Source organism: Branchiostoma floridae, chromosome 4 (genome assembly GCF_000003815.2).
Source record: "Branchiostoma floridae strain S238N-H82 chromosome 4, Bfl_VNyyK, whole genome shotgun sequence".
In the NCBI taxonomy this organism is placed as follows: Eukaryota; Metazoa; Chordata; class Leptocardii; order Amphioxiformes; family Branchiostomatidae; genus Branchiostoma; species Branchiostoma floridae.
In genome coordinates, this window is record NC_049982.1 from 14,826,796 (window position 1) to 14,846,818 (window position 20,023).

Here is a 20,023-nt window from a genome sequence, read left to right on the forward strand (position 1 = left end):
TGTACTGATGAGCTCCCATGGTCGAAAAATACGGCATGAAAAAAAGAAAATGTCTCGATTTTCCGCACCAACCTCTGCTTGGAGAGTATCGGGAAAGGGTGTTTGCCGAGGAAGGAAGTTTGCTGTGGAGGGGAGTTTTGCCCCTCGGAAAACTCCCTTTCCCCGGCCCAAAATTAAAAAAAAAAACAGCCCCGTACGAAGACTGCAACGGAGGCTACCAAAATATAACCTTCTTGGCGAAGGTATAAATAGTTAATAGAACTCATCAGAACACGGTAGAGAAACAGCCGGTCTTATCAGCATTATGGACACGCTAGCCGAGGGACTCGGGCCTGCTGCCGTCCTTCCAGCGCGAATCGACATGCCGTTAGATCGATGCCAAGTCAGCGTACAGGATCGATCTGTTCTCGCCTCTTAGTGCGGACATTGGAGGGTTGAATAGAGCCGCAATGGTACAGAGGCATGGACATGTCTTTTAACATATAATCACTATTTATGTAACAAAATATTCAATATGGTGCTATTGCTCTGGAAGCGTAGGACCTTTGCTTGAATATTGCTCATCAGTACTCTCCAAGCAGAGGTTGGTGGGGAAAATCGAGACATTTTCTTTTTTTCATGCCGTATTTTTCGACCATGGGAGCTCATCAGTACACTTCGCACGAGAACGCACTAGGTTTGTTTGAAGTATTCTCCAAGCAGATGTTAAGGTTGGCGGGAATAGTGGAGGCCGCGATTTTTTTCCACGAGGAGGACAGCCGCTGAAAAAAAATGCGGCTAATAATTCTAGTATTCCCCCGACCCGTAACCTTTGCGTGGAGAATAGATTCTCGTATGTTTTACATTGTTGTGACCTGTACTCGACCCGTAACCTTTGCGTGGAGAATAGATTCTCGTATGTTTTACATTGTCATTTTTACTTGTCAAAAACGTCTGAGAACACAAGCGAAATCTCATTTCTCTGACGATAAAATATTATAATGAGCCACAACATCTCTTGTTGATAACGATATTCCAATGTCAGTAACGATATACTAGTACTATTCTCTACTGTAGACCATACAAAAATTTCGTATTTTTACGACGTAAATATTGAAGACAAACGGACAGGCTGACTGATATCGGTCACACCAAATAAGGAACACATTAGCCACAACACTAAGGGTAACGTTACAAATAGTCACATCTCTGGCGTGCAGCAGAAAAACAACTTTTCGCTCCGGGCATGAAAATGCGCAAACACAGGCAACAGGTAGCCATGCCTGCGATACCAGTTTGTCCCGTTAGGAGCGTGACCATCCAAACAGCGCCCTCTTCCAGGGGTAGTCCAGCCGTGCGTTTCCTAGCAACAGATGTAACATCGGACTGCAGGCTATGCTACCAATGGCGACGGTGCCGGCTCATAAATACAAATTTTCCCTGGACCTGTGGCTTGGGTGTTCTGGGAAGTCATCTGAACGACCACACACAAACTACAGCACATTCACAGCCGCCGTGTCGCATTTTCATGTGCGATATTCTAGGGAGTAGAGTAGAAAGTAGAGTCGACACAAACACACAGGGAAGGGCCTCGGGGTAAATCGTTCTGATTTACTCCAAGATGTATGTTGGTAGTTTCGACTCTGTAACGGTTTGTAGTTGTTGTTGTTGTGCAAGTTATCACACAGACTTACTGTAATAGTCTAGGATATATATCTATAAAATCCTCACCAAACCATTCAAATTTCTCTCAGAATTCGTTCTGCAGGAGAGGTGGTATTGTCACGGCTAAACGTCCGCTCATCATGACTGGACGGACGTCGTCCGGACGTGGAGTTTAAAATCCGATATTCACAGGCTAAATTGGAGAACCTTCCGTCTGTTCCGTAGCTTTCGTGCCGGCCTGGCGGCGGAGAAGTGTACTTGACAGCAGGAGTGGTAGCCAGGCTACGCTAATTGGCCATTAGTCCAAATGTCCGAGGACACGTGAGGAGACGGATTCCTCAAATGACTTCCTCCCTCTCTTGCTTTCGCCGGTCGACAGAATGGGCTTGAAGCGAACGTTTCTTTAAGCTTTAATGCCTAATGGAGCGCACACGATATATATAACACTAGTGAAAACCTCATAGACGTAGAAAACGTGCTTGTTGCATAACTGCCTATTCTCAAAGCAGAGGTTGAGTCGCGGAGATATAGTAGTAGTGCAGTCGTAGTAGTGTAGTCGGGAAATTTACTGGCGCGCTCATCTCAGACGCCAGTAAATTTCCCGACTACAACTTATATCCACGACTCAACCTCTGCTTGGAGAATAGCATATCTCTGCTAGCGGTCGTACGAGGAAATTCATGTGTCACAGTTTTAAACACGAACACTACAGAAACTCCCTCTCCTGACAGTAGTAAATAATTATAATACTAGTAAACGTCGCTATATATAATTATAATACTAGTATACTTGGAGCGACGTTTACTAGTATTATAATTATTTTTGGAGGGGGAGGGCTGGTTCGCGGTTTTCAGCATGCGCTAAGGTTCTCTACTGTCAGGAGAGGGAGTTTCGACATACCAAGAACTATTCCGTTTCAAACACACTGTCATATCCCATATTAATTTTGGCACTTTAAGTATGACTCTCCTGGACTAAGTTTAGCAGCAACAGCAGGCCAACTTACATGTACACATATCGATTACCCGTTACCCCCGTTTACTGCTTATCATATGACGATTACGTATAGTTTGCCGATTGCTACCGAGTTTCGGTGGTATCAGTTTTATATTGAACGTCTCAATTTATATATAATATCTGCCTGTGATTGTGGGCACCCAGGGGGAAAGGCAACCTTCGCCGTCTGCAGGACTTGTTGCGTGGGCGCATGTGTGCGTGTAAGTCGGTATGTATGTATGTCGGACTGTGTTTGTTTACATGTAGGCAAACGTTACTGCAGCAGTGCCCATGCGGGCTACATCAAGGCTGGCCCACGACGTCAACAGCACATTTTTGTGCATCTGCCAACATGCTTCCCACTCGTATGTATGTCTGGGTCGCCAAGGTCAGATTCACACATGTTCAAGGTCACACTGCTTAGTCCAACTCGCACGACGTCATCAGTGCTGCGCTGCTGAGGAACTGTCCAACAGTTTCCTGGATCCACTGGGGTCACAGTATGTTCAAGTTAAACGAGAGGTTAACCTACTTGGTTGAACAAATTACCCTTTAGATCTAGTGTAAAATGACCACTTGTTGTACAAAATATACTCTTCCTTAAATTATACCTGTATACTTGTAATTAGCCTTTGGGCAAGAATTTGCAATTAACCTATACGACACAACGCGCACATTTAATTTATAACCGATAGCGGCCCGGTGTCTAGCCGGAGTGCCATTTTTAAGTTTAGCGTCCTTCATTGTCCTAGATAATTCATCAGGTAGTCTCCAATCAGATATAATCCCAGAAATTTAGAACAAAAAATAAGGTTGAGTCATTGAAGTTCTAACCTGGATACCATACCCCAACCTCAAATATCTTTCGATCGGGCTGGGGTTTGGTAACCAGGCTATTGAAGTTCTAATGATCATCTTTTGTGAGAGCAATTCGTGCAAGGGATGTCCCACTTATAATAATGCTATTTTAGTCTTTTTTTTTATTTTTATTTTTTATTTTTCACACTTTGGTTTCATTTAATTTCTACGCTTGACACAAATATAAAGTGTGCCTCCTTCAAAGTTCAAACTGTTTCTCACTTTCACTTCACGTGCAGCTTTTCACAACTACTAGTATCCCGGAAACAAATGTTGAATCCGCCGGAAGTTGTTGTACAATATACAAGTAGCTGTTCATCCGTTGATAGCGGGATACGATCTCACGCCCTGCTGACCGTCCGATAAGTCCTGGTTCAGTACGTAGTACACGCTTCAACTCCAGGTGAGGCAGGTGATTCATACACCTTACTCAAGTCGTCGGGCATTTTTTTTTTTACAATACATATACATATTCCAGTTCTATTTCACTCGGTATCTTGTAGCTGTGACCTGGTTGTCACACGTTGAATATCAGCGTAAGAAAAACACTTCATACGGACATACCCGTGCATTTTCTCAGCTTCAGACTAGAAAGTCCCGGACCTCCACCGAGTTTCGCCCGGGAGACGCAGGAAATTTGCCGTGCGCCTCCCACATGTGGAGCCGCGTTGGTGCCTTTTACACCCCGGAATCCCAGACAATAACGCGTATTGTGGACCACCGGGCTCGCTGCAGATTTATGGAGACTTCCCTCCCCTCTCCTCGTAAATTCAGTTCAGTATGGCGCCGCACATTTGCCTAGCTTGTTGTTCTGTCGGGGTAAAACCGGACGGGCAGACGAGATGACACGTCTGTTTTTACGGGCAGTCCAAACATGAGAAGCACGAACTCCCACAACAGCCATACCGGGCCTGGACCCGGCCAGATGGGTCCTTCTTCTGTTTGGAAAATAGTCCTCTTCAAGCAGATGTATGAGGCCAGATTCGGGCAATTATGAAAATGCTACATTTTCAAATTGTCACCATATTCTTCGGGAGAATATGGAAGTCTATGATGCAATGTTGTGATATACATGTATTTGCATTGCAGTACAGCAATGGATTAAGTGATAATGATTAACTGGATGAACTTCAGTGAACGGAATGATGTGCAGATGACCTCGGAGATCCAGCTCGATAAGTTAAACTTCAAGTATATTCCAATAAAGAAGTGACTAGAACTCAAACCAACACCTATCTAGACCATGTAGCTATCTCAGCCTTCGATTCTGGACATGCCTGACCTACTTTGTAGCTAGCCTGGATACCAGGCCCTATGGATACCAGACCCCAGCCCGATTCGATTCCATTTATTCGGCTGTATATCGATAAATACAGGGTAGATATTATTGAGATCGGGACGGGGTCTGCAATCGAGGCTACATTGTAGTTCAATGCATTCTAATCCGTACAAAAAACTTCACAATTTTTCGAGTTGAAATAAACAAAAACGCGAAGACAACATGATCTTTGCCGACTGACCTACATCTCTGGGATGTCGGTATTCTTGTGAGACAAGATCCGGAGTTTGGCTTCCAGTGTAGAGGTGTGGACACTGGCGAGAGTCCAAACCCTGGCAACACGTCTGTCTGCGCATAGAACATAGGTCGGCGCAGGATAAAGTCGGCGAGAGAAGGGGCGCGTGCTGTAATAATTATAATACGGTAGGACGGGTGCGAAGGCGTGCGTATGTGTTTGTGTGTGCGAACATATATTTACCACTGACGCCAATCCGTTTCCATGCAGATGTTTGGAAGCAGGCAGTTAATCGGGCATCGTATTCGCCTCCGAACCTCTGCTTGGAGATCCCAGCGTGCTGCCATAGCCTCGGCCCAGCCCGGCCAGCTCCTAGTAGCTACCGTCTATTGCGTACAAAGTTTACATTTCCAAAGTCCGAAGTAGAAGGAAATACAAACCTTTTTCCTGCCAGTGTCAACGTGTTAACCGCCGAGAAAAACCACGTCTCTGCTACTGTTTGTAAATTGCCGCCATCCGCGATGGCCGGAGTGGATGGATGATTGACGTGCCCAAATTACGTCATCACTTTCACTTTACTGGGCCGCCGCGAGGAATTCCCCATGACAGGGCTTGGGCTACTGGGACAGAGAGATGCAGTGTAACGTTAACTTCGCACGTCCACACAAGCTAATAATAATTTATATTCCCATTCTTCGGGGTCATCGTGTTGAAGACAAATCTGGTGGTTTGACTAGGTTCGGGGCCACCATGGCTCCGGCCCGGCCACATCGCCGATGTAGGCCACGATCGGGAAGCTCGCCTGTAATTTGATCACCCGAACGATCTGTCAAGGCCCGCGGAACTTTGGCGCCAGCATGGTCAATTGATAGCGGAGAGGCGCGCCCCGGAGACCCTGGCTAATTGGGCCCCGTATCCCGCAAGAAGATTCTTCTCTTGGGGAACCCACGTCTGTACGATCCACGTGAGTTTTGGTGCGAGACGTCAGGATTTCCACCTGCTCCGGTAGCCGTCGCCAGGGCTAGGGATGGCGACAGAGGATGGCGACTTCGAACGTGTCGTCCGAGGTGGTGGTTGGTCCCACGGCTCGAAAAAGCGCGCCAATTTTGAAAATTCAGATCGGAAGCGGCGTGGCGTATCGAGGGTGTTTACAAACAAGGCGGCGAGAAACATGGCTTATGGCTTCACCGCCGCATATGATATTACCTCACATCTAGGCTACAGTAGCTGACGATAGAACCATTCATGACCATTTTCCTGTCTCTGGCAACATCCCAACGTCTCATTGTCACACGGCATAATCGCTTGCCGAAGATTCTGCACCACGACCAAGTCTGGGCCTGGACGGCATGTGTTCAATGTTCTGGTGCTCAACTTGCACGCCAAACTTGTGACTCTGGTAACGACAAACAACCTTCAAGATCTTACCGTATTTCATCGAACCGTGTGAAGCCTAGACTTCACTACATACCAGACCTGCTGGGACGTCATGTTTGTCAGTATAAAATAATGTAGGTTATGTTGTACAGAAATCCGTCTCTTTTTTGACAACGTATAGATTTCGAGGCTGAGCAGAGAATGGATGGAGGTTCACCATAATTTCAATGGGCTAACAGAGAGAGGTAAACCCTGTCTCCTACCAGAAGTAACATCGGGAGTTACGTTAGTCATATTTTAGATTCGACTACTGTCACTGTTTTATTCAACATATGCAAAGTTTTGTTCGTGCCGACACGAGGTGACAAATTCACAACTCAAAATGGAAAGCAAGATTTATCATACGAGTCTTTACCTCGTCCCTATGACCTGAAACAAAGCACCGCTTTAACTTGTTAAGAATAAGAGAAACACATCCATACGTCCAAGCAATGCCTGCAGACTGGAGTTATTTACAAAACACGTTTCCGAGGAGTTCTAGTAGATCGGGCCTGTGTACACTTTGATAAGTGGCAGGCTGTAATGCTCAGGAAGCTGGGCTTCGGTTCGCGTTTGACCGCAATCCACAAGCACTTAGCGGTAATTTCAGCGTACACAGAAGGCTCAGTAACCACATACTTGTCCCGGGTTTTACCCGGGTTCCCTTACCCGTCTATTATTTCCACGACAATACGCGACAACCTTTCAAGTATGCGAACACCACACGCCTCTTGGTAGGCCACCGATACGCCAGCTTTGGTTGCAGCTTTGTTTGGTCGCCAGTTTCGACAACGCCATTGGCATACTATTTAGTATTTCACTCTCCCCAGTCAGAGTACTTAACTACAGCAAGCCCGCTAAATAACTCCCCATGCAGTACAATTGAGAGTTCGCGGTTTTCGCACATACAGTCTGTAACACGCATTACTAATAACGTCAAACTTAGAGTACCTGGATTTCCTCAATATTTTGCTGGTGATGTGGAATTGGCCAATAAATCTATGTGTACGTTCTTATACATGGCTTCGTGTGTACGTCGTGACTTGAAACACGTGTATTACCGAAGACGAAGAGCTCCACAGCAAGATTGAATACAGCAGTGGTCTTACAGGTTTCATTCATGGTCAACCGGAATTACATCGATATTCCGTAAATTATGACGGACGTTGTTAATAGTTGCCTACTTTCGAACCATGCTCTTGGTGGCCGGCTAGCTCCGCTGGTATTTTTATCAGTCTAGATGGAAATGTTCATCGGTCTTGCTGAAAATCTCTTCTAGTATTACGGTAGAGTACTTCCAGCAAACTCCCGAGCTCGGAGTAAGTACACGTTAAGTAAAAACGTAAAGGAACTCGTCGGTAGACTTGTGTCATAATTAACTGATGCAATTTTATCAGGATAAGTTGTCAGGAAAAGGTTTCAACTACATAGACTAAAATTGATTATCGATTGTTGATCAAACGTAACCTGAAAATCAGCGATTCACATTTTCCTGTTCACACTTCTATAACTGCCTAACTACACACCCCCGCTCTGACCCTGAGATGGTCCCCCTTATATGCAGTGGCAAAACTACACTACGAATAACATTCTCTAAAATCGTGGACCGACACCACCATAACTATATACGTGTATATGGTGTCATTAAGTTCTCACTAGCCCTAGTTACCTTCCTAAATTCTCACGCCTCTAGAATATCGGGAAAATGTATCGAAAATGAAGAGAAAAAGCCGTGTATCCATGGAACGAGCATAACTCGATTTATTCCTATGGTTGAACTGAACGAACGTAACTAAATAACAGTGAAGACTTTGTGACTTCTTTAAGAACAATGTCATAATGAATAACTCTTACAAAACTTGTCAATATAACAAATAACAAGGGAAATGATACGTCATAACAAATATGTTGCCGCTTTTTCTGCAGTAAATACAATATATAGCTCTCTTATAGAACCGGCGAATAGTTATCAAAAACCGTCAGCGCAGCTGAACGACGTAACATCTGAGCAAACAATATATTTTCAGCTCAACTCCATTGGCTGGTAAACAAGTTAAACCTTTAACATAAATATAGACATTAGAGCGCTACATCTACAACTTTGCAACAACGTAATAAAATCAAACACCTCGGTCTCAAGGTGGTAGTGACAACTGAACAAAACGAACGCAGTGAATCTGAACAGGTGAAAATGGGATGATGGCGCGAATTGAATGTGAATAGAGCGATTTGGTTCTCTGTAAGGCCAAATCTAGGCTGACAATACAAGAGCTGCGTTACAAAAATGTCAACAATTTCAAATACATATAAAACTTGATTTTTTTCGCATTGTCAACAATATCGCTGTATTGCTAGAACGTAATCTGAATCTCCATGAGAATCGGTATAATAATCAAGCCATCATCTTCGTAAATCACCTCTGATCATTAGAGATAAATTTATATATAAAATCTCTAATTTCTGACTGCGAATATTCGTTACATCTAGCTGAGATTGGCCCCGGGAAGTGACGTCTGAACGATACAGCCTGTCAAGAATTGATCATCGCACACGCACACACAATTCTCATATTTGTATACAAAACATTCACTGCCCTATCTTCACAAAAGTTTCATTGATATCCAAAAAATATAGAAGCTTTTTGCTCTGGTGCGAGAAAGCGACAAGAGATTTGGAAGTAATTCGCACATCGGCGGTAAAATGGCATTTTTTCACCGCCGAACTTATTACACAATACTGAATACATGCGCAACTTTTCTCAACATGTCATGGAACCTAGAATGCATTTAAATGTGCCCGTATATTTCTTCACCGTTGAGGCAGCAACTGTCCGCTCTAGAGCCACGTAGGTTTGTATCATTAGACCACGAAAGCTACTTTAACCACGGAATTTGCAAAAATGCTTCACTTTTTCATACCGCTCACATCAAAACAACAGTGGTACAGTTATCAGTCAATTAAATTGTCACGATTTGGACTGATGACAACGTCTCAAGTCTAGGCAAGACACGATTAAGGATTACCTAAGCAAGCATCCCTCCATCAGAGCGAGCGATACAACAACAAAACGCAATTCGTTATCAATTCTGCATCCATTGAAATTGACGGAATGAGAAGGCTATTTATACATACAGTCCCTGGGTACGGTTCGGCAGAATCAAGTCCTATGCTTGGAGTTTGCATGCATGGCAAGTCCGATTCTTCGCGTATGCAAAGGTCCTGAATGAAGAATGAGTGCAGCACAGATTTGCTCCGAGTCATAATTTTACACCAATCCAGGCGAGGCGCTCTCTAAACAGGCCGCTTCTTTCCCGTGGAGGTGCGCGCGGTCTTCAGGCTTTTGACGTTGGGTAGCTGGTTGGTGTTCTGCGGGCAGTACTTTATGGTGTGCGCCTCCTCTCCCGTCGCATGGCACAGCGGACACGTGTAGGCCATAAGGACAGGGCAAGTCACTTTCCCCGTACAATCTTTCAACATGTGGCTCGCGTACACGGTCTCCGACTCCCCGTTATTACGACAGAACACACACACCTGACTTTTGCTGCCCACACCACCGCTTGCCATCCTACTGGCCCGTCGTCGTGCAGCCACCGAGAAGAGGATGTCCCGGTCGCGGGAGCTGAGAGAGGCACTGGGAGGCTCTCGGCGCCGCTGCCTGCTGAAGTCGTACCCGTCTAGGCTGTTGGGCGGAGAGTCCAGCCGCAGATCGCCGAACAAGGACGCAAAGCCCAGCTCCAAGTCGCTCTCTCTGCCGTTGAGGTAAAAGTCGCTACTCGCTGAAGAAGAGGAGCCCGAACTGCCCAGGCTGTCGAAACGCTCTCGGCTGATGGGTGCGAACAGCCTGTCAACTTCTTCGTCGCTCGTCGGGCTGAGCGACGGACTGAGCCCCGTACTACCACTGCCTAGGGGGTCGGAGAGAGGTAGGGAGGGGGCGGGCCTCCGTACTGACATGTCCAACCCCAAGAATGACTCCTGGATGCCCTGAGCAAGCTGAACGTTTTTGACCAAGTCCACGAGGCCGAGGTAGTCCCCCCAGACGGAAAAGTCCGAGCGGACGGGAACGGGCTTGGTGTAGGATCGGTTGAGCTGACTTCGGTTCAGTTCGTTCAGCGAGCTTGTCAAAGGCAGAGGCTCGAGCAAATCCTCCGCGCCCGGTAGGTACATGGCTCGCAACATGCTGGTGTCAATGCGGCGCCGCCGAAACAGACGTTACCAGAACGTAAACACACCGCTCGCTCGAAGTATCGTACCGCGTCTCGTGCACTCCTTCGGTACGACAACTGCTCTCTCCGCTCTCCCTGCCGTGGTTTCAGTCCGTAAGAGCAGTTCCCCACCCCTTCTCGTCTGCTGCCTACGCTCCGAATAAACTCTGATGTTGGAAAAGTTGTAAGAAAACATAGGCCCTGTTTGACAAAGGAAAGAGGCGGAGTTTCGTTGACCTCAAGGCTTGTTTTTATCGCATTCCGTGCCCAGTGCGCCTGCGTAATCGGTCTGGGCATGCGCACACCTGTTGTGTTCGTAATTAATATTCTCGGCCTTCTCCTATCGCTCACGTGAGCTGTCAGGAGCAGCGACCAAGCCAGACACGCTGGCGCCAAACACTATCACATGGACGCATCGGACCAATGCCGTCAACGCAGAAACAAGCACCCCGTTGTTCAGGAGTCGATTTGCAGTCGGCGGAACGGTAGAGAAGCATGCAAACCACAAACCGCATGGGCCAAGAAGAGGGGCCGCTGGGGTTTTCTGGAATGTTGCGGCAAGGAAGCCAGTACACACCGCATGCCAGGCTCCACTCTCGCGGCTTCGCACCGCTGCGAAGTCTATTCTTATTTCCCGCGCTCTCGACGGCGTTTTTTCCCCCAGCTCAGTATCGCACCTCGCCCTGTTTAGCACTACAAACGCGGGTCGGGATAAGTGGGCATTGTTGTTTATCGCGCTCATCAAACAAGTTCCCCGCCCCTTTCTGACGAGAGATACCCGTCACAAACAAGTGGGACCGTCGGTACACATGCCGAATTGGTTTCACTCGTTAGCACGACATCTCTAATCAAACCGCAACTTATTGATATGGAAAACAGCCGGGTAGAGATTAGAAACAGCCATTGATGGCCCAGATATTGTTTGTGACACTTTCCATCACTAATTTCACCCTCCGGACTTCTCTATTATTTCCAGCCATTTCTCACATCCACCAGAAACTCGCACCTCGTCCCACAATGACATCAATACAGAATGCCAACAGATTCAAGAACACAAAAGCAGCTCCTAACCACCGTAAAATTTCCTTGTATACACTTTCTGTGACTGTCCACAGCAAGAGACAAACAGAAATAGATATCCTTGAGTAATAGAAGGCTCCTTGCGGCATATCGCTGAGTTTCCTTGCCACAGCCCCCACTACCAAAGGGCTTTCACCTCGCGTGACGTCAGTGTATTTACGGAGGGCTCATTATGCGATAACCCCGCGGCCACAAGTCAATTCTACTGTACACTGTTTGCCACTCTGTGCGCACCGGCTGGAAAATTGGGCCACAATCAGTGCGGCGTTACTCCCAACCGCCAAACTGGGCCATCCGTCTAAACCCCATTGGTGCCAGGGCAGGGCAAAACACTGACAGTCACATTAGTTTTCAATAAGAGTACTCGCGCTTTTTCCAAATAAGCTTCAAGAACATTGTTTCAAGCGAGAGAAATCATAAAGTTTAAACAAGGCAAGTAAAATGTGATATGGCAATAGTTTCTTCAGATATCTACACCAAATAAACACTTCAATACCAAGTTTTACAAAAACAACATGAAAATTAAAGAATCCATGGCACATAACTTATATTTCTGGACATCTTCACATTACAATTACTTTTAATCTTTTTTTTATTTCTAAGTTTTGCTTCCATTTTTTCACTTTTTAATTGGTCCAATCCAAGTTCTCCTGCTGTGGTCTTGATAAAATGAAAGAGGATATAAGCAAAAACCTGAAAAAATTGTCTGATGAGCACCTTCCCAACTCTATGCCCTTGGTTGTCCTTCATCCTTCTACAACTTAAAAGTATACATGTACAGGTGCATGAGTTATACTGTGCATACCACCAGTATGATAATAATACTATATCCAATAACCTCCTTGCTATATTTTTATGCAACCTTAGATCACACGCACACACAAACATGTGATTTGAAGACAGGCACCCTTCTCCATACTAGATTTATTTTTACATAGAGTAGGATGTACCCATATCTGGCACCCACACAGTGCTTAAGAAATAGTACAAGCAAATTATTAATATAGTACCATACAATATGACATAATGAACTACTATATGATATCATATTTAAGTGGCACTGCTAAATACAGTAATAGCACTTTGGCAAAACCTTTGATGTCCCTTTCATACCATAGATCCGGACAGGCTGGAGGTTTTAATGCTTCCTTTTGACCCAACACTCTTCCATTCCTAAAAACTGAAATGAGCTAGCCCTCAGAAACAGGGGACTAACCATTAGAGTGCAGAGATGTAGGGTGAACCTGGCTGAGCCAGCCTGGAGGAGATGGGGAGATTTACAGGTTGTAGCGGCTGACTAGCGCAGTCGACGTACCATCTCCCTAACTCTACTACACAAGCATAAGGTGTGTGTGCTCTATTGAGAGATAGTTTGAGAAAGATAGATATGGATTCAACCAAGAAGGTTTTTATTTTCAACTTGATAAAACCTCATGTGCTACAGTGCTAGCAGAAGAAATAGCATATTCATGATCCAGTGCATACTAGTATCTCTTTTAGTACAAGAGGGGATGTACAATAGACCTGAGTGCGAAAGCAAAAGCAGCAAAAGAAGGTTCATTTGAAAAATACTAGCAGATATCATTAGACATCCATGCACTGATGCAGGGCTGTCTCCAGCCAAGGAGCTTTTATCATGACAGCTCCTTCCTTGCTCCAGCTTTTAAATTTTTTTCGTTCCTCTCATTGTTTGGGAGCCCATGTTGTTGATCTCCCTTGCTTATGAAACACATTTTGATCAATTTTACATACTGCACTTCAGATTTTTGGAATGAATGGGGTGAAATTTTTGTCTTGTCACCACAAGCAAATTTCCATCCCAGGTCCTGGAGACAGCCCTGCATCCATGTGTTCAAACTTTGATGAAGAAGGTTCTCTTTACACACCCCCCCCCCCCCCCCCCCCCTTTAATGAAAAAAAAGAGTTCGCCTCAAGCATACAGGCAAAAGAAAAGCCCTTGGAAGAGTACACTTCTGTCCATCATCCTTTGCTCTAGGTCTTTGCGCTGTAGTGTTTGTTCTTTCAGGGGCTCTCTCAGCCAACTGGTATGCATTACAGAATAAGTAAAACATTTCAGCTAGCTCTGCTTTTGCACAAGTCATCATTACTGACAAACCCAGAAGTATACCAGCTGCATTATTCTGTGTATATACATATATGCTGTAGCCAATGAATACCCAGGGAAAAAAAGACATGTTATTGGGATAACTGATGACGTTCACCATGACCTTCACAATGTCATATTCCAACTTTCTCTTGTCAGTGTGTCATTCCTACCATATCTTAACAAGGCAAGAATGCAAAGCAGTTCTGTGATGGAACTTTTCATTTGTTTGTACTACTTTTTCAATCTACTATTAAATACTAGATACCTTTTTTGGTTTCACCAAGGAGTAGCCTGAATTACAGACCTCAGCTTGTTTCATAGGAAACGTGTGGAGAATATGTCTGGAATAACAGAGTAAAATCCTTGCAACATAATTATTTTGGACCTATAAGGAAACTGTGAAGGTACTCTGCTTGCTTTTGTCATCATAATGTTTACTTAGATATCATAGCATACTATTAGATTTCAAAACACCATCATCAATGTAAACAAACATGGTTGTGGCCCTTGGTGTGAAGTGTGAAGTAGATACCCTGGTAGGCTTTGTTTGTTCAGTGACTCACTCTGTCACTCTCCAGTTCTTCTGTAACCAAACATGATCAATAAGAGCTTCCTCAGTGGGCACCAGTAAACCTGTAGGACCATCTTGTGTGTTTTTTCTCCAGACTAGATTTCCAATCAGAGGGAATATCAGTGACAGTTTTTGCATGAAGGATCAAAAATAGCCTGGATACCATACCCCAACGACCTCAAAAATATCTTTGAGCTCATGAGATAAATACTGATTGGGCTGGGTCAAAAGGAGATCCCTCCAAAATTTTAGCAGGGTTAGCAAGCTGTTTGACCCCCCTCTGGCAGTTGTGACTGATCAGTCTTGGATTATGAAAGTTGATCATTGGTTAATCAATCAAATCTGCTTGGATACTTGACCCATCAAATTTATGCCATTTCTAGAGTTGCAGAGCTACAAGTATAAAAGTGTAAAATAAGAAATGAGGAAGGGGTTTTGTAAAGTAAAGCAGATTCAAAAGTTGAAACAACCTGGATAGTAGTGCAAAAAGCATTAGATTTATTTTCCCCCAAAATAATCAAAGTTGAAAGATACCAGTCATGCTAGTGGGCTTCTATTTCATTTTTCCATTGTTGTGCAAAGTGTTGGCGTGTTCTGGGAAAGCCTGGCTAGTGTACAGCAGGTCAGTGTGAAATGTTGACATGACACTAAAAATTTGCACATCAGACGCTCCTCCTCAGCAGACTGTTTTATGGCTACCATTGTGTCAATTCTTGCTCCCTAGTGCCAAAAACAATTAGCCCCCACACAGTCATAAATCACAGGAAGTGCAAACTTGAGCACAGGGACAAGGTGTCAAATGAGCTATTGGGGGCAGGATGTACTGAGTAGAGGGGAAGGTAAGACATTTGTTATTATTGTTTATTGAGATATTGTTGATGTTTTCAGTCATCTAGGCAAAATACATGATTTTATCTTTATCTGGACACCATATTATCAACCTGGATGGTATGATCAAATCTCTCTTGTCGTAGTTCTAGAGGATAGTGCATAATGACATGGGTCCATAGGAAACAACTCCATTGGAAAGCCATCTTGAGGACTTACAACCTTCTCTCCGTTCAGAAATCCATACGGCTTGGCAGGAATTTGAGCTCTCATCCCCTTGCTCCCTTATGATGCTTATCCCAAGTTGAAGTAGGTTGCCATCATACTACCTGGAAGTGAAAAAGAGTAAGGACACAACATTAGATTTGGCTCTTTTCAGCTCTACTTTGTTAATATATGTATGTTGATAAGAAGGTTACTAGTCTTTTTGTCCCCTAGACCATTCGTCCCCTGGATCTTTCGTCCTCGGCATGGACGTTTCGTCCTCGGATGATGCTTGTCTATGCAACAAGTTATTGACAAGTCACAAAATTTCTATAAGAGTTTTTATCAAACTTCTATTAAAAAAAGGTACATTTTTGATTTGTTTTACTCTTCCACTTCCGATAACCGGCACAAAACGGACGAGTAAGAAATTTTCATGCCGCCGGGTCCGCCATCTTGGATGTTTACGCATGTTGAAAAGCGCTCGTGCGCACCTTTTACCGAGTTTGTCTGAGTAAATAAGCAAACTTATAGGAAACTTAAACAACATAATCGACTGTATGCACATTTTGAAAAACTTAAGAATATTCATGTTGGTCCGACTGGAATTATATTGTAGTCAGAATATGGTGCCGTCCAACGGAGGACTGAGCAACTATTTTCCCGATATAAGCGGTCGGAAAATGCTTTCAAAGTGTTAGATTTAATCAACTACGCAATAGGACGTGATAAAATGTCTTATAAGTTGCCTTTTGGGGGTTAGATACTGTAACATGACGAGGATGAAAGAACCATGACGAGGACGAAACATCCAACACGGGGACGAAAGGACTAGGGGACGAAAGATCTAGGGGACGAAAAGACCTGATACCGATAAGAAACGTTTTTGACTGATGCTACCAGTAGTTACTGTTTGTATTTTTTCATAAGGTCAAGGGGTCAAGGACTTTAAAAAAAAGTCTCATGAATGATGAAGGCTGGAAAGTTGCTGCAGAAGAAAAAAAAACTTTATTTTCGTGGGAAAAGTCAGGGTTTATGACTACAAGTTGCCTCCTGGTGGGACATCGGCTCCTCCTGGCTTTGCTGCATTTTGTTCTCCTGACGTTTTATTGCCCCCTTTTCACTTGTGGTTGAGATACCACCCAGGAGTCGGCTCCGGTCAAACATCATCCATGGATTATAAGATTAGACAAGTAATGTGAAAAAAGTTTACATTATGTAATAGAATAGACTAGTTGACCCTAGGTTGCCATGCCTGTTGCAGTTCCTGCCTTGCATTTTTATCTGACTTTTGCTTGAAGTTAGTTGAAATGTCAGAAAAGGAACTGGTGGGATAATAGGAATGACCATTATATATGTTCACTCAGACATTCCTTGGGCCTTTTCTGAGTTGCTGTTTCCAAATATTACCTTCATGTAAGCTTGGCTAAGATTAAAAGAGACGACAGGAACAAGGAGAAGGTAAACAGACCAGTAGTTTTATTTAGCTACCAATATGGCTGTTCTGTGTTCAGCTGTGTCAATATAGGGGAACCACCATCACAGTCCAGCCTGTGAGTGTCAAGGGCAAATCCTTCTACTCTCCAAGCAGAGGTTAGGCTCCGGCTGTTTTTTTACCGTTTTTTTGTAGTCGTTTTATAGGGCTTTCTATTGTTTTTTTATATCTTGCTGTGTCAAAACCTATGTTTGGTTGGCTACTTCAAGAAAAATGACAAAATAGAAAGCCTAACCTCTGCTTGGAGAGTATAATCCTTCCACCAAAGTAGTAAAAAGCAATATTTTTGCAACCATTAGCCCCTGAACGACTTGAAGTAATGTGATGATTCTACTCTTTTCTGGATTGAGAAAGTCACTGAAACATTTTGTCAAAAGTAAAGATTAGACTTTTCAACAGGCCACCTCATTTGGTAAAGTTCAAGGAGTATTTATTGAATTCTATGAATAGTAGATCTATAATATCTTTATCAATGCTAATATCAAGGAGTCGCAATGTAGAATGTTTGAGAGGTAGAAAAGGGCCATAAACCATCCAGGGCAGGTTGTCAGACAATCCCAGCAGCCAGTTGCTAAGGTCATGGTTTCAACCTCCTTGCTAAGGAGCAGTTACCACTAATAGAAATCTGCATAGGCGAAAATGTAAAAGTTAGCAAGTTCAGGGTGTCATAATCTCATCCGTGAACATTCCAGGTCATAAGAACTCACCCCACACAGCAGCCCACTATCTCAAGTGTCCAAAAGTCTAATTTTTAAACTTTCTGACCAGCGCAAGATTCCCACCGGTCAAAACTGCTGCCCTCTTGGATTTTCATTACGTCATTTTAGGGACTGACTACTTCAAATTACGGGTCAGCATAGGCCGAAAAGATGGACCAAAACCTAGTTTTTTTGCCGAATCTGAACATCTGCAACCTACACTGCCTCACCAATATGAAATGTTTCTTACATTTTCCTGCTACAAGTCGAAAATAGGCTAAAATACAGTGTGGACTCATTTTGGGCCTTCTGCAGCTGCGTCAATTAGGGTCATTGCCCTTCTTGCACCATACAGAAACACCAGAAATGATGTAGATTTGCTTTATAAAGAGAAATTTATTTGCAAGTTATATAACATTTATACAACATCCTTATTAAAATTAAGAAGCATGTTTGACTGACAGTGCCAAAGCTAATCAACCTTTCTGTGCTTTTCTGAAACCCAGTGTGAGCACAAAGAAGACAGAACATTTACTCACGAGCTGACAGCTGAAAAAGAAATGGCTTTCTGTCACACTGCACATGCTTTGTTTGCCAGGCTTACATAAGATTGAAACTGAGAAAAGTTCTAAACATAGGGCTGCCACAGTGGAGAATTCTTCATCAATTATTTTGTCTCTTGCCATTTTTTCAGAGCCCTGGGCAGAGCGAGGCTTTGTGAATGACTTTGGCTAACACCAAGAGCAAAGGGCTTTTGGCTAACCATGGAATCGATGGATAGTGAGTGAGTGAGGGAGAGAGTAAAGGGCTTCTGCAAGAAATAGAAGTGCATGGGGGTGGCATCACAGCTTCATTCACCACTCACTGTCCATTCAAAAATGAGAGGGCAGGTGTTCCTTGTTCTGCTTGTTCTGCTTGTTGGATGGTCTGTTTTATCCTGGACCTGCACTAGAAGTAGCCCCCTTTAATAGTGTATATACATGGTAAGAGTCTACACTATATGATATTCAAACTTGTCGCTTGCTGTCAGGAACAGGATCCTCAGACACTATTTACACTAATAAATTACAATAACATCATAAATTTGAACCCCTTTTCTGCACTTAGTGCATGCCCCAGGCTATCAAAGTTGTTTGCTGTCCAATGACTTAAAATTTACAGGGTTCTAGCTTAGGATTTCATTTTAGCATAGTGGGAATGGCATGGTAGGGAAGCAACCAATCAGGGATTGGTGTGGAATGGCGGTCTCTTGGCCCTTCCGTGGTGAGATTTTGAAAATGTAGAGTTAAAAAGTTGGCACTTGTGTTAACATCTCATGTAATTTGAAGGGTTTTTTGGTCAGTTTTGAGTGGCATATCATCATTTGTCATTGTTCAGACATTGATTAGACATTGTTGAATAAGCAAATGATAGCAAAGCACCACTACACTACTTAAAAATTAGCGTAGTGGCCCTAATTATCTGCACTCTCACTCATGACAGCAAGGAGACCTGAGTGGGCTTGGAACGGAACTTTTTAATGTTCAGATTTCAGAGGGACTCTGCGATCTACGTCTCTTAGACACTTCACACTCGAGACAGACTGAGTCACGTGAGCCAGAGGGCAGAGGTCATGGCTCGTGCGCACTAAATTATCTGATTTGCGCATTTTAGCCCAATCAACACTATTTTAGCGTAGTGGTCGCAAATTGTTTCGTAGTGGCCCGCTACACCAAAATGCACTAGCTAGAACACAAGCAAATGCCAAGGATATTTTCAGCACCTGTGTAGAGGTGAGCAGTGACGGGATCACAGTGGCAAAACCTCTACAAAACTGCCAGGTCAGACATGTCCTACACCTGTACTCAAAATGGATTTTCGCTGCAGGGGACAGTTGATAGAATTTAGAAATCAATGGAAAGATGTTTACCATGTACGTTTTGTACATTGTGTTTCACACCAATTCTTCCATCTACTACCAACTACATGTAGTATCCAGGAGGGACTGTCTGCTTAGAAAGAATCATGCTCGGCATTCAACATCATAAAAAAAGCTTGACAATAAAACAATTCCGGGAGAACCTCCTCGCAAATAAACTCAACAGTCAACTCAAAAGAATTAACTGATGAATGAATGAATGAATGAACTCATTTTCCTCAATCCCTACATCCTGAGATCTGCCTTGCACACCTTATCACTAGATGAAGGAACCACAAGTGACAAATGCCATCCTTATTTCTCCCACTGTCCTAAGGACACACAGGTCCTGTCCTCCCATGAATCCTAATTACTTCATCTCCTTATTCCCCCCAGAAGTTGTTGTCTATCGATTCATGTCCTCTAAACTTTGGCATGATTCGTTCATAAATCCACCATACTCATCATGGAATGGGTTGGGGTGTGTGTGTGTTAGGACGGTCGATATTAATA

The 20,023-nt window shown here is 43.9% G+C and overlaps 1 protein-coding gene and 1 long non-coding RNA gene across 3 annotated transcripts in view; both read right to left on the minus strand.

The window, feature by feature from the left end:
• The window catches only part of LOC118414984, an 87,048-nt gene that overhangs the window by 47,447 nt on the left and 19,578 nt on the right, over window positions 1–20,023 (minus strand). For both annotated transcript variants that reach the window (XR_004831049.1, XR_004831048.1), the window contains one exon: window positions 15,436–15,545. This is a non-coding gene — a long non-coding RNA (uncharacterized LOC118414984). The remainder of the gene's footprint in view (window positions 1–15,435; window positions 15,546–20,023) is intronic.
• LOC118414983 (nanos homolog 1-like) lies at window positions 8,166–10,894 on the minus strand. Its single transcript, XM_035819352.1, has one exon. The coding sequence runs from the start codon at window positions 10,602–10,604 to the stop codon at window positions 9,720–9,722; it is 885 nt and encodes a 294-aa protein (XP_035675245.1). The 5' UTR covers window positions 10,605–10,894; the 3' UTR covers window positions 8,166–9,719.